This window comes from Zeus faber (assembly GCF_960531495.2).
Source record: "Zeus faber genome assembly, chromosome: 2".
NCBI classification, from domain to species: domain Eukaryota; kingdom Metazoa; phylum Chordata; class Actinopteri; order Zeiformes; family Zeidae; genus Zeus; species Zeus faber.
The window spans coordinates 18,586,487-18,604,681 of NC_137189.1; the positions used below are offsets into that span (position 1 = coordinate 18,586,487).

Below are 18,195 nucleotides of genomic sequence, written 5' to 3' on the forward strand. Positions count from 1 at the left end.
ACACACACACACACACACACACACACACACACACACACACACACACACACACACACACACACACAGTGGTCCCGTCCATCCTACCTACCCTCTCCTGTTTCGTTCCCACCTTTCTAAAGTTTTGTGTTGGCAGCGGTGAGGAAAAATACACGGGGTGGGGGTGGGGGGGGGGATTACACAATCTAAAAAAAACAAAACAACAAAAACAAAACAGCAATTCGGCTCTGTTTTAAACAGCAAAGACGTTAAATTCAAGTCATTCATTTTGTCCCCTCCCGTATACCATACAATGAAACATCAGAAAAATCATAATTTCTCAGTTAAGAAACTACACGTGAAAGGATACATTTGTTTTTATCAGACAAAAAAAAAACAAAACAAAAAAACAATATACCGCAGACACACTGTAACATCCAAAAATAGCCTTAAGTTGAAATATATGTTTTTTGCCGGAGAGTTGCTGGCATTTATAAGTGGTGCTGAAATTGATTAAATATACTGATGAGGTTCGACATATTGTTTTGTCTCCGGACCCGCCTGGGGAATGCCGTGATAAGCCCTGTGTCATTTGGGGACACCCTCCACTTCGCTGACGTCCACTGCAGCACTCTCCTCGGGTGTGCTGTGGAGGTTGTCGTCGTGGTTACTGCTGCTGTTGTTGTTGTTGTTGTTGTTGTTGTTGTTGGGGAAGCCGTGGCTGTTGTTCTGCACCGAGGAGGTGGCGCCGCCGAGCTGCAGCTCGTCCAACTTCTTCCACAGCTCCTCCCTCTCCTGCTCTTTTCTCTTCTCCCTGCGAGTAACACGCGACCGGTGGTTGTTACTGCTGATACACCATCAGTTATAGGTAAATGCAGATGTGTGTGATGGAAGGCGGGTTGTTGCACATCGTGTGTTATGCTCCAATTCTCATGATACAGCTGAAGAAGTTGAATTTAAAAAGTTCCACGCCTCGAAAAAAGTAGGTCCTTGAGTGTTTCCTGATGGCCCGCGACCGGCGAGTTAAAGAAAAACCTTGAGTGCCGACGGACTGATTGTTGATGCGTCATGAATGGGAACGGTGGCTTAGACCCATACACACCAAAATCAAATGCTTTTTAGTGTGACTCACCGCTGCCGGTCGGCTTTGTAGGAGGCCGTCAGCTCGTCGAACAGCGTGCTGTTCATCTCCATCAAGGTCTTGAGGACGTTGTACACCAGGGCTACAATTGTCCTGCGCCACCACACACAAAAGAGATCATACAGACATGAAGGCACAAGCAGTCAAGCAGTTATCCTGTGTTGTTTGATTCTTCAGGGTTGACTTTGTAAATAAAACATGGCAGGATAAGTCAGTATCCCGCCGATGCTCCAAGCTCTGCGCTGCTCCGGACACAGTGGTGAAAGTAGGTACAAACTTTTAAATGAGTTTGCCTTGCAGATGTAATATGAGTGAAGATTCAGCAAATGTATTTCTTATTTCTCGCCTCAAATTTGTTCCGAAAGAAGACTTTGGTGGACTGATAAGGTGAAATCAGCGAAAGGTACATAGTAAATACAACGAAACCTGGAAGCCATGCTCAAACGCCATTGGCTCAGAACTAGGGGCTTGGCTGCTCATTTACAATTAAAGCCACACACACAGAAAACAGCCTGTTTGGAACACTATGGTCTGGAGGTATGTTAGGATGCATCATCTCACTGGTATTTCCAGCAAAAAAAAACATGTTTTGGGGCCCACACAGAGCTATATTAACCTATGTAAAAAGAAACACAAGAGGTCCTCTTTCAACAATATCTTTCTTAGTGTTTACGTTTCATTTCTCAAGCTTTGGTAAATATTGTCCTCAATGCAATTTATTTGCATATTACATGAACATATGTTTATTTTAATCATATCTTATTTGTTTTCAGTATTTTCCTGAAAGGTTGAATAGTACAACTTCTAAATGCGGGAGTTTTTTCAATTACAATAAAATTAAAATGGTTGACTTTGAAAATCCTGCCCTTTAATTATTTTCACTCGATCTACCACATGTTTTATTTCATCACAATAATTAATCCCCAAAACAGGAAATTAGGAAGAAGTGAAGACGTACGGATTCCAGTGCTCTTTGGAGATTCTGTACAGGCTGCCAAACATAATAGGAAGAATTTTGTCGATGTTCTCCTCTATGAGGCTGAGAATGTACTCGTTATTCCAGAAGTACAGTGCACGCTCGGCAACCTGGAAGGACGGCACAGGAGAAAAAGAGTCCACACACACACACAGACACACACACACACACACACATATATACAGTACACACACTACTGCATGATTCTGTACAAAGGTTTTGTTAAACCCTTGAATAATACAGTCATTGTGTACTGATTACCTGAAAGTGGGGATTGACAACACATCGAGAGATCTGCTTGAACAATGGCTCCTCAATCTTCTTGAATTGCGTGGGCTCAATGACATCCAGAATCTCCTCGATTTCACCCAGATACATCACCTGGTTGGAAGCGAGAGACAGACGGCAGAGGCAGTTCAAGATCCACACCGATGCTAAAAAAAAATGGCTTCATACAGTGTGTGGTGCCATCGCTGGCTGCGTTTACCTCTTTCTGGCTGCAGGTTTTAGGCCAAAACTTCAACAGCCCACGGATGACCTGTGGATAGAAGAGTGTGTAATGGTTTAGAGTAAGTCCAGACGCCCCTGCTGCAAGTCAACATCACACGCTGAATGATACAAATATAACATACCGGTTCGGTGAGGGTGGGATCCTTTTCCAAGAACTGGACGACACAGTAGGCCAACTGAAAACCAACAAACCTTTTTACTTCATGCAAACAGGTTAAATGTAAAAATACTAGGGCTGTAAAATGATTAAAATAATTGATGGCATGATATTTGTGTGCCGATTAGTTGCAATCATTACATTTTCTCAAAATCCCATTCATCGATTAGTCAATTGCTAATGTTTAATTAATTCAAATAATAAATCTATAACAATTCTGTTAACATGAAATTCTACATTAAAACATGGAAAACAATAAAATAAAAAAATATTAAAAATATGCCACACACATATACAATGAGCATCACAACATTAAAACCACCACTAATATTGTGTCGGGCTCCGCTCGTGTTGCCAAAACAGCTCTAACCCATTAAGGCATGGACTCCACAAGAGCTCTGAAGGTGTCCTGTGGTATCTGGCACCAAGACGTGAGCAGCAGATCCTTTCAGTCCTGTAATTTGCAAGGTGGGGCCTCCATGGATTGGGCTTGTTGTTCCAGCACATCCCACAGATGCTCAATTGTATTGAGATCTGGGGAATTTGGAGGCCAAGTCAACACCTTGAACGCTTTGCAAAAATTGTTCAGGAATAGTTTGAGGAACATGACAGTGTGGTGGGACGCATTGTCCTTCTGAAAGACACCACTGCCATCAAGGAATACCATTGCCATGAAGGAGTGTACTTGGTCTGCAATAGGTAGGTGGTACCATAGTGCATCCTGGTGCCATCTCTTCCCCAGGTAAATGACACATATGCATCCGACCATCCACATGATGTAAAAGAAAATGTGATTCATCAGACTAGGCCACCTTCTTTCATTGCTCCATGGTCCAGTTCTGACACTCACGTGCCCATTGTAGGCGCGTTTGGTGGAGTACAGGGGTCAGCATGGGCACTCTGGCCGGTCTGCGGCTACGCAGCCCCATACACAGCAAGCTGCGATGCCCTGTGTGTTCTGACACCTTCCTATCATAGCAGCATTAACTCTTCCAGAAATTTGTTCTACAGTAGCTCTTCTGTGGGATCAGACCAGACGGGTTAGACTTCCCTCCTCACGCGCGTCAATGAGCCTTGGGCGCCCATGACCCTGTCGCCGGTGCACTGGTTGTCCTTCCTTGGGCCACTTTTGGTAGGTACTAACCACTGCATACCAGTAACACCCCACAAGACCTGCTGTTGTGGAGATGCTCTGACCCAGTCGTCTAGCCATCACAATTTGGCCCTTGTCAAACTTCAAGAACTGACTGTTCACTTGCTGACTAATGTATCCTGCCCCCTTGACAGGTACCATTGGAACAAGATGAGCAATGTAATTCACTTCACCTGTCAGTGGTTATAATGTTGTGGCTGATCAGTGTATCGTACCATAATAAGTATATACATATATAAGACTACATACATATACTTGCATAAACTATTTAAAAACAAATACATAAATACAACATTAATACATCAACCGAAAGTGTTGATTTGTTAATAAAGTTCATTAAGTATGATTGCTATGTAGGGGCTATCAATCATTTTCAGGTTTATATGGCATCATTAAAATTTTCAGGTTAATTTTCTATTATCCCACCCCATTTTTTGCGTATAGTTAAATGTGAGGTTCATTGTATATCCCACTTTTTCCCTAGATCCTCATTTTTATATATTTCTATATATTTTTTCTATTGTTTGTTCGTATTACTGCCTATATTTTTTATGTGAGCTGCTGGAATGTTGCAATTTTTCTTCAGGGATGAATAAAATATCTATCCATCTATACAAAAATGTTTGTGTTTACAGCCACTAGATGGTGCTATAAACTAACAGTTCTTATACAGCACCGCTTATTCAAATAGCTGCAAATCGATTAGCTACAAGACATAAGCTCTATCTGGTGATTACAAATGATCTTTTATTATTACTGGCAAAGAATAAAGTAGGTTTATACATATCAAACGTTGAACACCAATGGGCATATAGATTCATTGGATGAACAGGATGGGATGAGCTTTTCCTTGTACCTGTGCGTGGAACAGAGCCAGTCCTTTTGCGGTGTGCATCGGGATCAGCACCTTCATCAGGAACTGTTTGTGCTCCGCTTTCAGGGGCAAAGCGAATCCGTTGATAATACTGCAAACCAACAGTTACAGCAGTTAATCACAGTTTGGGCTGAAGTGCAGCATGAACCCCCGTGCTGGGAGGGGACAGCAAATCAACGGGGGAATACTGGGAGTAATTAGTTGCAGAAGGGATAAAGAGTGAAGGGAAGGCGTGGCGAGGAGGCCTGAGGGGCCTTTTCGCTGAGTGGGGGGAAGGTGTCGCTGTGATGGGACCCGGCACAACGCTGAAATCCTCAAGTGAGGTGAACTGAAAGGAGTCTAACCAAGTTCTTCTCAAACTGTCGGAAAAGCTGCTTCTGTCACCTCGTAGTGATTCAAATCAGTCACATATCAAGAAAACTCATTAAAAAAAAAAATAATAATAAATTGCATCTTGGTTCATTATCTATTGCAAATAAAAGGGCTTTGAAACTGTAGTTAGTTTATTAATATAAATTATTGGACCAACATTTGAAAAATCGACATGGACTGTTCGATTTGCTGTGCTAGTACTTTGTACGGTAATTATTTACTGGTCAATAGATGGGTTTCTAAAGCTCCTTAATTTCAAGATGTTGCAACAATCTGGTTCAAGATTTGGATATCAGGGAAGCCGATTGTTCCTCATGGCCAGATATGGGTCACGCTGTGATTGGCCGCGTGTCACATGACCGCATGTCCAGACTCACCTTCCTAGGATCTCCAGGAGCTCAGCAACACCGTTAAAGTGATCCGTCTCGTAGATGAACCTTCAACAACAACACAAAGTGAGAATGACTCCAAAGTAGTTTGAGTGATGAACTGAGGTCTCTCCATGACAGACTGTTACAGCTTGATTAAATGAAACTTATTAAATGTTTTATTACTATACTACATTCTATGAATAGTAGAATGTCTCATATCTTTATTATAAACAATCCTATCATTATATAGCGCTGTGGACGATAAATGGAAAACAAAAATGTATCGTTATACATTAGTATGGTATGGCTAAACCGTTTAAGGGTTTGCATTTTCTGAACACAAGCACTACTCAACAGAGTGAAGAGCAAGATGGCTGCTCTTTGGTTTTACTGGGAATAAAACGATGCAGTAACTACAAAGACTGACACAAATCTTTTGTTTTGGGGGACAGATAAGCATAATACATCCAAGCCAATCTCAAGACGTTCCTCGGCCACGGGAACCGAACATTATCAAGCCCGGTAGCATTCTACTTTCAAACTGTACCATAATGAACATGTGTGAGGAGCCGGCTTCTTCACATGACCTCCCCGATGAAACAAAGCCATGCCTCCCTTCCGTGGGTAATCTGTTATCAAATAGCAGGGCACCCGTGCCAGTGCAGTGCCTGACAACTGTGCCACTATTTTTAACCCCGGCAACAGATGGCCAGAGTGGGCACAACCGTTGTCTTTGATGCTGGTTGGAAACGACATCAAGTGGCCTTTCTTTGAAACACCTAAAGAGCCACTGTCTCACAGCAACCGCTCTGGCACCGTGGCAATACAAGATGTCTGCCTCTATGGCTGAGACTCGGCGTGCTTTGGGTGCTGTGGATATATGGCCCTAATATGAAGCAAAATTAGAACGGAATACTGGAACTGAAAACAAATCAAATTTAAAGGGGCTTGACGGACCTCGAATACTCCCTTTTCGACGAACGTTGGTATCTCACCTCAAGAAGATGTTGTTGATCTGCTTCCTGATGAAGGCGCGCAGCCCCAGGAACTTTCCATATATTCGATGCAGGATGGTCTTGAGGAAGTCCCTCTCCCGCGGGTCCTCACTGTCGAACAGCTCCAGGAGCTGCGAGGACAGGCGAGCACAATGCACGCATTGTGGGTGACTTATTTTTTATTTAAAAAGGAGCTTTAAATTTGACAAAGAGGGATAAGGAGAAACTGATTCATTTGGAAAACAAAACGAGTGCATTCGTTTCCAAAATAGCGCTTTTGCAGATACCAACCTCTTAAATACCAGACGTATTTAAGCCCAAAGGTTCTGTAAATTATATCAATTTAAGGCCTGTTTTCCTCTGTGTGGCGAGTCATTACACTGATCGTGTTCAGGGTAATCACTACGCTAGCGCTAAACTAATGGGGCTAATTCCCCCCATAGCCATCTTTCCCCATCAACACAACAATAACAGCCATTCTATTTGGGTACTTTTTAGCCTTTTAAAAAAAATGTTTTTTATCATTCCTAGCCTTATTCACATTTTAAATTTTCCAGTGGTGGGAAATTCTTCTTTTTCCCCACAAAGTAGAAATCCTTTCATGTTTTAGCTCCGTCCCCGCAATGGGGTTGGCACAGTTCGAGTGTGAGGTGAGCGTTATTTATTGTATTATTATGTTTCACATATTGTAGCCCAGATTTTTTCCAGCCAACCTAGGAATTCAAACAGGCAATGTGTAAATACATTATATTTTCTCTTACCTTAAAGCTACAGTCAAGCCCCAGTTGTAACGCTTAAATCCTGATTTCCATAAACTGCGAGCCCACATCACGCTAACTTTCCAATAATAAGATAGGACCAGAAGAAAGCCACAAAGTTCATCCATTCAACTTCCTCGATTCACAATACCAACATAAGAATATAGCTGCAGGCAGCAATACACAGGGTCCAGTTTATTCGTTTTAGGTACCTATTACAGTTTTGCGGGTTCGGTGAAATGGAAGAAGAAAAAAAAAAAAAAAAATTACAAAAGTTACAAACCTGGACTTATATCTGGACCGATCAACGTGCACTTACGTCACTGCATTATTGTTCTTCGGGCGTTCAGTTTAAATATCCCTGAAGAACAGTGTTAAGAATTACGATCATCCCTGGATGATGCAGTGCGGACGCAAAAGAAAAGGTTGGTTTCTCCAATGGTTCTTAGAACTTTCTGCAGTGCGAAAATGTCTCGTTTGACTGATTATAGTTTCCGGGGTTTTGTAAAACGCAGAACAAGTTACACTTTTCTGAGCTTGCTTCAAACACAGCCCAGGCTCAAGGTGTCTGTCTAGAAGTTGTAGTCACAAGTGGCTGGAGAGGAATGACTTCCGAGAGACAAAGCTTGGATTTGTATAACTTTGGATGATGATGCCACAAAGTGGTCCGCTCCTGAAACGAATGAAATTACGACAATAATAATATACCTTATTTCCCTGGAGGGAAATTTAGGAGACAAGTGAATAAAGAGAGTTTCTGAATAAGGCCTTTTTGGCTCACAAAACCAGTTTGTGAAAAATTGGTGGAGCAAATCAGGAGAACGATAATACTTCCGAACTGCAGCATATAACGTTTTACGACAAAACTTTTATGAAAAATGAAAACCTCATAGAATCAATGCTTCAGGCTTGAGAACATCATAAAAAAAAGCAAGCTCGGTGCTATTAATAGATATGTGAATTTACTCCACACATTTTGTATCTTTAAGGCACACAAAGCCGTAAGCTAAACATCAGCAAAGCCGGAATGCTTTTTGGTCTTATTGATTCTCAGGCTTGGTTTTCTATTTTTAAAACCTCCCACTGAGACTGGCTGGAAAATGTCACCTCACCATGTGGACCGTTTAGTGTCCATGCAAGAGAGAGATATCCATTTGAAAAGAAAACAACGCGGTAGTGCAGTGTTTTGAGTGAAGACATTGAGGTAATAACACATCTGCAATCCACCCTGCTCAACAGCTTTAAAAACAATCTGCTTGTCTGAGTGTTTAACATCATATGCAAGCATTGATAGTGCCACATAAAAGAGCCAAACACATGAATTACGCCATCTACATACTGAGCCCTAACCTGCGGCCGCCCTTTGATCTGACATTTCAGAGGCATATTTACAGGGACAAAATCCTAATGACGCTGTGGATCATTTGGTGATTGAAGCACATGCCTTCCCCCTCCCGGCTCTCAAAGTCTGGCAGACCGCCATTTTCCTGGCTCTGAACCGCAGTCCCCTGCTCCCATCGAGAAGAATAAACAGCAGGGAGCTATTTAAGGCTCCCCCACGACACACTTGCATCATGGAAAGCCAGCGCCGGCACCTCGGATGTGGCCGGGCCCAACATTCCGAGCCCTGTGGTCCCCCACGTTAGATGCTCCGGTGGGCGGCAGGTCACACGAGAGATAAGAAACCCAACTAGACTGGCAGCATCGCCGACATGGACTGGAGCCAGTGCCCAACACATCCCTGCGAATTCAACAACTGGCCTTGTGTGGGAACGCCCGACAATCACCAGCGGCGGTTGATCACGTTATAATGCTTTAGCTAAAGTAATGACTGGAAATTATGCAAACACAGCTACAGTGGGGCAAAAAAGTATTTAGTCAGCCACCAATTGTGCAAGTTCTCCCACTTAATAAGATGAGAGAGGCCTGTTATTTTCATCATAGGTACACTTCGACTATGAGAGACAAAATGAGAAAAAAAAATCCGGAAAATCACATTTTCTGATTTTTAAAGAATTTATTTGCAAATTATGGTGGAAAATAAGTATTTGGTCAATAACAAAAGTTCATCTCAATACTTTGTTATATACCCTTTGTTTGCAATGACAGAGGTGAAACGTTTTCTGTAAGTCTTCACAAGGTTTTCACATACTGTTGCTGGTATTTTGCCCCATTCCTCCATGCAGATCTCCTCTAGAGCAGTGATGTTTTGGGGCTGTCGCTGGGCAACAGGGACTTTCAACTCCCTCCAAAGATTTTCTATGGGGTTGAGATCTGGAGACTGGCTAGGCCACTCCAGGACCTTGAAATGCTTCTTACGAAGCCACTCCTTCGTTGCCCGGGCGGTGTGTTTGGGATCATTGTCATGCTGAAAGACCCAGCCATGTTTCATCTTCAATGCCCTTGCTGATGGAAGGAGGTTTTCACTCAAAATCTCATGATACATGGCCCCATTCATTCTTTCCTTTACACGGATCAGTCGTCGTGGTCCCTTTGCAGAAAAACAGCCCCAAAGCATGATGTTTCCACCCCCATGCTTCACAGTATGTATGGTGTTCTTTGGATGCCACTCAACTTTCTTTCTCCTCCAAACACGACAAGTTGAGTTTTTACCAAAAAGTTCTATTTTGGTTTCATCTGACCATATGACATTCTCCCAATCCTCTTCTGGATCATCCAAATGCTCTCTAGCAAACTTCAGACGGGCCTGGACATGTACTGGCTTAAGCAGGGGGACACGTCTGGCACTGCAGGATTTGAGTCCCTGGCGGCGTAGTGTGTTACTGATGGTAGCCTTTGTTACTTGGGTCCTAGCTCTCTGCAGGTCATTCACTAGGTCCCCCCGTGTGGTTCTGGGATGTTTGCTCACCGTTCTTGTGATCATTTTGACCCCACGGGGTGAGATCTTGCGTGGAGCCCCAGATCGAGGGAGATTATCAGTGGTCTTGTATGTCTTCCATTTTCTAATAATTGCTGCCACAGTTGATTTCTTCACAACAAGCTGCTTACCTATTGCAGATTCAGTCTTCCCAGCCTGGTGCAGGTCTACAATTTTGTTTCTGGTGTCCTTTGACAGCTCTTTGGTCTTGGCCATAGTGGAGTTTGAAGTGTGACTGTTTGAGGTTGTGGACAGGTGTCTTTTATACTGATAACGAGTTCAAACAGGTGCCATTAATACAGGTAAGGAGTGGAGGACAGAGGAGCCTCTTAAAGAAAAAGTTACACGTCTGTGAAAGCCAGAAATCTTGCTTGTTTGTAGGTGACCAAATACTTATTTTACAGAGGAATTTACCAATTAATTCATTAAGAATCCTTCAATGTGATTTCCTGGATTCTTTCCCCCCATTCTGTCTCTCATAGTCGAAGTGTACCTATGATGAAAATTACAGGCCTCTCTCATCTTTTTAAGTGGGAGAACTTGCACAATAGGTGGCTGACTAAATACTTTTTTTGCCCCACTGTAGCTGGAGAGTTCATAACATTCCGGAATTAGTCAATAGCTGCCATTCTGTTTTGTGACGGATTATCGGGTTTAAAGAGGGAAGGAGAAAAAAATAAAAACATGTACAATGGGATATTTACTCAATAATCTGCAGTGATATTGATAAGATATTTCAATATATTGGTATGTCCTAAAACACACCTGCATAAATTCTGTTCCATTTATTTTTCCCCGTTTGCCTTGTTACACCAACTCTCATAAAGCATATAGGAGGGTGCATGCACATTGATGGTTCTTTATAAGAGAAGCAACAGAAATATCAGCAATTTGGAAATGCTTCGAATAGACATTAAATTATTATTCATTATGTAGCCATTTTTATTTATTATTATTATTTTTTTTAAACCAGAGCTACTTAAGCCTAGCTAAAAGGAAAGCATCAAAGGCACTCTCCAATGTTAATTATTGTTAATATGTTAATATTAATATATATTAATATAATATATATGAATATATGTTAACACCTATAAAACCTTTATTGTTCTTTATTATTTCATTTTAATATTCAAAAAAATGAATAATTTTAACTTAATGATATATGGTTGGTTGGTCTTACTTGCATTTGTTGTCTGTGATGAGCACAAATTAGTACAGGGATGGCAAGGGACACCAGCTTAAACCAATTAGAAACAGCAAATTAACTAAATGTTAAGGGGACATCCCTAACTAGTATATAATCATTTTTGTAAATTATTCTTGGATCTGCTTTGACAAGTAAAATGTGGTTCTTCCATAAAAGAGTCAACTTAAAATAGCAAATTGCAACACAAATCTGTGGTAAGATTGTGTGTATGCACACTTTACCAAAACTTAGGTTGGTCCAGAGGGACCCATGCTGGATAAATTGCAAAATAAAAAAGTGTGAAAGACAGAAGATCCCATTTGCTCTCCAGCAAAGTATAAACTGAAAGTCATCTTCACGGAGACATGACCACTTCTGGATAAAGCACGTTGCCAATGACCTCCCAGGACTGACCGCAGTGGACTGTGACTTATCTACTTACTTTTATATAGACACTCACCTGAAGAACAAACCTCTGATCAATGTAGCGCTTGGCGATGCTAGGTTGAAAGTCGGGGTTCTCCAAAAAACGCAGAAGAAATTCATAAACCAACTGGGAATACAAAACAAAATGTATGTGAACAATTAGGTATTAAAAAGGTAAAAACACACATCATTGTAAAAATGAGGCTATGCTCAGTCACGTGTAAAGTGGCAGATCATTCATTACCTGTATGTGAGGCCATGAGGCCTCCAGAGTGGGTTCGTCTTCCTCCGGGTCAAAATCCGGGTTTTCACTTGGTGGAAGAGTCCGGAATATGTTTGTACATATCTGGGAGGAGAGCAGGAAAAGTGTTACCAATGAAAATAAATAACATGTGTTACAAAACCCTTGTTATATGCATATAGTTAATAGCAGATCAACCTCGTAGGCCTTTAAAGGGTATAGTGGAGATAAAGGAGAAGTTTTTCAACATGGAATCATGCAACAGATATATTTTTTTAACAATAAATTCTTAAAACATGATATCACATATATAATATGAATGAGCATGCTGTATTTCTCCTTCAACTCATGAATTGCTTATAGGTCAGCATACAAGGCTCCGTTAGGTAAACCACACCAAGAAATTAGGAGATTATGAGATATGTAAAAAGCTGATTGGGTTTAAACCAAAAGATCACAGCTGTTTTTGAAACCTATTCATTTTTGAGATATAGCTGACATTGCCAAATGGGTTAAGGCCAACTTAATTTAAAGGCTAAACAGCATAACAGCGTATCAGTCAAACAGTTCCCCGCCACACACAATTTGTAATGTAATGGAAAGAAAGCACTTCTCTTTCATGTCACAGATTGTAAGAAAGCTAAAAAGGTAGTTTGGCGAGGGGAAAAGTGATGCCATGTCGAGAAGAAGCTGAATAAAGAGCATTAGACATAACACAATTGATTTGTCTTCTGCCAGTATTTTCCTCCTACGTGGCTATTTATAGTTATGGAATCTGGAAACAAACACCCATTTTTCTATTTGTACCATTGTAACAAATAAACAAACAAATAAACAAATCAAGTGGGTGTCCACAAGCATTATACATAATCACAACATTCAGCCTACAAGTTCACAGAGGAAAGATAAAGCTTTCTTCAAGATTGTTACAGCGTATGTTTCAAGTTTCCTCGCAAGGATTGAACATTAACATTACAGAAAGATAGAGAGATGAGCTAGATCTAACAATAACAGGTTCAGCTACTGGCATCTATTAAAATTCTGGGTCACTGCCAGCATCATCACAGTCTCTTATAAGCCAGGGGGCGATGGAGAGTAACCGGTATGGAGTGGAGCGTAAGATAGCATTTATGCATACATTTTTATGCGCTTTTTTGGCTGGGCAATGTCATATTTTTAGATCAAATGAATATAGTTATAGATTTTTTATGTTTAGTCCTAAATTTTTTTTATATCAAGTACTCAAAACAATGCACTTTGATATTATACATGTCTCATTCATGCTGCATTGTTCACACATAAATAGCTGTGGTTGTCATCGAATAACCTTCCCGAATAAGGACCCAGTCACACCAGGAATGGCCTGTGTGAGATTCCCTTACATCTCTTTGCAAAGTAGGCGGTACCTGTGCTAAAATGCATGCTAGAATGCTGAGCATGCTAGGTATCTCCCCAACAAAATATCACTGTGACAAAGGTTGGTATGACGTGGGCTGAAAACCAGTCTAAAAGAAAGAAATCGACTCTGCACGTCACATCACCCATTGGTTTCCAAAGAGATCAACAGGTGACTTAGACTCCTGCCATATCTCCTTGGCAGGAAACAGAGCGAGAACTTTATAAATTTGGATAGTGGGGTCTTCACCGCCACTCGGAAGAAGAAAGAAACACGCCAACAATGTACGAACACAAACAGACATTTCTATTTAGACAAATATGCAAGAGAGGATACCCCTCTTTAAGACTTAATATCCTTACAGTGTCGTTTTTCCTGGCTATGAAATGGTTCGGCAGGTGGCCTTCATGTTAATACACAAGTTAATATTACGTGTATGTTGTCTTCTAATACACAGTATTTGCATTAGTAAAAACTAAATAGAACCCAGGTTTTTTTGTCCTAGTTGTTCTTTTTCTTGTTATATTATTGTGGTTGCAATGCCTAAGTCGTGGGTTGCATGGTCATAAGAAACTCTTTATTCACAATCAATTTCAGAAACTATATATTCACAATCAGTTGAGGTGAGAAAGTGGCAAAAATGTGACTGTATAACTGTTATGAATTATGGTCATTATTTAGGCTATTTGTTTATTTATTTAGCTCTCCTTAAATTGAAATAGTTTTTGTGCAAATACTTTAATTGTAAATAATTAATCCTGCATTCCAGCTTTTAATATGAAGCAGTTAATTATTTTTATTATAAGTTTTTATTTATTTTATTTTTTACAAAATTTTGTTTTTTGATTACCTGTGGACATTTATTTAGTTGATACATTTTTCATTTTAAAATAAGTGCACTACAGAGACAATGCAGACAATAAAATTAGTGTTAAATAAATCTTAATTTAAGTTCAGCAATTTTGTGTGTCATTCGTTATTATTAAATTGTTCTATTTCATCAGATGCAAAATATACAAACAAACAAAAAAAACAAACCATGATATTGGCATTTTATATCAGCCGCCCGGGCTCTAAATATCGGCATTGGCCATTGAAAAACCCATATCGGTCACCTCATAACTTGACATTATAGCCACAACTCAATGTGGTCTTAGACAATGACATTTTTGGGAAATGCCTTCCGGCACTTGAAGGCCACCACAGCTTCTCTTACATCATTGGAAAGGGAGGGGTGAGGGGAGGTGTGTCTGTGTGTGTGGGGTATACAGTTTGTTCCAATCTGCAACCTCATTGCTAGATGCCACTAAATTCTACACACTGCTCCTTTAAGTTTACATCGTATTTTCATCTACTCTTCACAAGACATTTAAAATCTGCGTTATCAATGGGATTTGACTACAGGATAGATAACACTTTGACTAGGGATTCTAATTTAGAATTTTTTTTCTGACAGACAGCCGACCCGAAAGCCGATATGAATGATAAAAAGTTCATAACATGATAATGGCAATATTCCGACTTGTTGACGACGTTGAGATGGGCGTGAGTACTCGAGTACTCCATTTGGATGTCAGTATTCGTTCAACGTATAGAGTAATGATATTTTTACCCGAGGGTGCACACAACAGCTAGATAGGGACCCTCGTTTAACATTCATTAACCGTTATCAGACAAGATTAAAATATTAGGGCACCGTCCCCCCCCAAAAAAAATAATTATGGTGTTTTTTTATTGGACCTAGAAATAATAATTATAAATAATCCCCTTATTTCTAATTATAGTCATCTCATACATATATTTTTATATGTGAATATGGCTCTCTGTGCGCCCCGAACATAGAGAGCCGTTCCTCAAAAAAATGTATTTAGGGCGGACAGACACAGGGACAGGACACAAGGGGGGACAGGACACAGAGGACCTCACGCCCCCCCCCCCCCCCCCCCCCCCCGAATCATTGAATATTCACACTGAACAGCCAAATTCGATTTGACTGACAAAATTCTGAGTCGGGTACAGCCCTACAAAAATAATTAATATTATTCAGACAAACAGAAAATAAATGCCCCATATGTTTAATGGACTGTCCCTCCCAGTGACGAGCGGAGCAACTGAAAAGTTTTGTTTCTCCAGAAGCCCTTGAACATAGGATGGAAGACAGTCAATGACAATAATTAAACAATGATTATTGGCTTTATATTTCATATCACACACCATATGCACTCCTGTAACTTTCACCAGCATAAAAGACACACACACACACACACACACACACACACACACACACACTATCATTTGGGGTGATGCCGGTAATGAGCTCAACCCTGTGGTGATGTCATGTGACTGCGGTATTGCAGTAATCGTCACAGACCTAGTTGCATGTGTCACACCCATGAATTGTATTTAAGAAATAGATTGTAGAGCCTATTTTTATTTTACCATGCATCAAACTTTAACTTTTGACTTGTTTTGACATTACTGTCCACAAAACAAAAGCAAAGTGGTGATTCAGACATAAAATAATGGTTCTACTTCTTGTTCAGAATGTATGTGGAAAACTTAAAAACTGCCCATTTTGTAGCGTAAGCAGTGACTGTTTTTGGTTATAAGAAAACTTTTAGAGCAATTCCTGAGAGTAATTCTGAGAAGCTTGACAAATACAGGCCCCAGTCTGTCAAAATCATTTATCTGGTGAGAAGAAATGGACCCAGATAAATTAAGCAACCATAGCACATAATATCGCCATCATGTAGGTCTAAGAAGTCCCAACTGCTCTGCCTCCCCAACAACTCGTGAAATGTCACTCCGCAGAGACATAATCTTTCAGATAAGGGTGGCCCACCTGCTACATTACAGTAATTGCTTCTTGATAGCTTTTGCAGGGCATGCAGGGGGTGATGGGGAAACAAATTGTTGAGGCAGGTGAATAAATAGAAGCGCTACCCCTGTGAGCTCTCAGTGGCATATTGACTAGCTTGTCGTTATAGAAGGCCTCCCATTGGTCAGAGACATATGACCTATATCCCAGGGGGTGGGTTGACAGGCGGGATTTTATGCCTCAGTGTGATGCCCATCTTGCTCCTGGAATGGCAAAAGGCCAAATGCCGTCGCACTCGAAAAACTATCAATTGCTCAAACTTCCGATGGTTTGTCTCAATTTAAATTAAAGCCTAGCGTGACTGTTGATTATTCCATTGTTTCATAATAATATTCAACCCTTTCATCTAGCGGCATCTCAACAAACCACTCTTTGTAGAAAATAATTTAACTTCCACAAACGAAGCTGCAGGACAGTTTCTAATGTGTGTGAAGCTATACGTTTGGTGGCGTACTCTCACCGATGTGTGCCGTCTGTACAAGGGTTATATAATTCACAGCACGGATATTATGCATGCCTGTTATATCCTCCCCAGACAAGCCGGCAAGATTGGAAAGTAGCACAGACGAAGGATGGAGAACAGGGGAGAAACACCGTGGGAGGATTGGAGTAGCTGAGAGATATATGATGGTGGGGGAGAGAGAAAAAAAAAAAGGGTTGGTGGCAATGTAGTGAGATTCTAGAGGGCCTCTCCTAAGTAACTAGCATTGTAATTTGTATTTAACCAGGCTGACCAGTATAGGCTTACTGATGATAGGAATCACTGCCCAATCACTGAGTGGAGTTAGTTCACGGGTAACACCAGTAGCAACCAACACACAGTGCCTGAAACCACGGCATCTGCGGGGAGCTGGAATCATGTTGTGATTCATCAGCGGCTGTCTGCATAAGAGAGGGCATGGGTGAGAAAAGAGAGACGTGGATACAGAGGGACGGAGCGGAAATGTAGAAAAAGGAAATGATAGCCCAAGCGTGCTTTGCTTATAGTACCCTACCTCCACCCTTTCACTCGTATCCATGGCAAATATAAAAGAAAAATTCAAATCAGAACGTTTGAAAGAAGCTTTTCTTTCCACCCCCCCACCAATGATAATAAAGCGGTCAAAACTGCGACAACTACACCCATGGTTACTTTGAGAGGGAAACCTGTTTGGACACTAAACAATCTCAATGATCAAAGCAGTTCTCAATACTGCCGCATAATGGACTGTACTTTAACCACCCACCTCTTCATTAGCATGTGATGCCGAGCGTAGTGCATCCAAGACAGCTTTTACTAACCCGACTGCCTCTCTGAAAACGGCGCTGTTATCATTCTAACCTCATTCTCAACCTTGACTGGGGGACAGAACCTTGCCTATTAACAGAAGAACCTCTCTGGGCGTGGCGTCCCAACTATCTATTTGACAAAAACATAATGTACAAAAAAATAAAAACAATTAAACAAATAAGAAGGGCGAAATATGTAGTTTAAGGCTAGACAGGATAATCAGTGTACCTATAACAGGCCTACTGCTCTGTTTTATAATTCCCAAATGCAACACTTTGACAGCGTGTGTTTGTGTCTGCAACAATCTTCAACTCCTTCCATACATTAAATGAGAGACTCCATTCTGACTTTAGCAGACCTTTTTTTATAGGGGCAGTTGTAGGAGAACTTGAAGTGTCTCTCTCTCTCCTTCTCTCAAAATCATATTATTTCCCATCTGGCAGTATTATCCCCTATCAGTGTACTAGCCAGTACCTAGACATTTCACCCGCCTGATTTGGCTTTTAATTAAAGTTAATTCTTACACCTACATTTAAATAAAGTCTGGCAAAATTGTTAAAAGCGTGTCAAACACATAGAAAGATGACAGAGTGGTAAGCAACTATGAGTTCCTGTGCATCGACGTGGGAGGTATGGA

At 40.9% G+C, this 18,195-nt stretch overlaps 1 protein-coding gene across 1 annotated transcript in view; it reads right to left on the reverse strand.

The window, feature by feature from the left end:
- ppp2r5a (protein phosphatase 2, regulatory subunit B', alpha isoform) overlaps positions 1 to 18,195 on the reverse strand; it is a 43,736-nt gene that overhangs the window by 41 nt on the left and 25,500 nt on the right. Inside the window, exons 3-13 of the mRNA XM_080024556.1 lie at positions 12,018 to 12,119; positions 11,808 to 11,900; positions 6,526 to 6,656; positions 5,537 to 5,596; positions 4,770 to 4,878; positions 2,726 to 2,779; positions 2,581 to 2,631; positions 2,355 to 2,474; positions 2,076 to 2,203; positions 1,109 to 1,210; positions 1 to 790 (exon numbers count right to left, since the gene is read on the reverse strand). The exon at positions 1 to 790 is cut by the window's left edge and continues 41 nt beyond it. Coding sequence (XP_079880682.1) covers positions 565 to 790; positions 1,109 to 1,210; positions 2,076 to 2,203; positions 2,355 to 2,474; positions 2,581 to 2,631; positions 2,726 to 2,779; positions 4,770 to 4,878; positions 5,537 to 5,596; positions 6,526 to 6,656; positions 11,808 to 11,900; positions 12,018 to 12,119 — 1,176 coding nt within the window. The 3' untranslated portion in view covers positions 1 to 564. The remainder of the gene's footprint in view (positions 791 to 1,108; positions 1,211 to 2,075; positions 2,204 to 2,354; positions 2,475 to 2,580; positions 2,632 to 2,725; positions 2,780 to 4,769; positions 4,879 to 5,536; positions 5,597 to 6,525; positions 6,657 to 11,807; positions 11,901 to 12,017; positions 12,120 to 18,195) is intronic.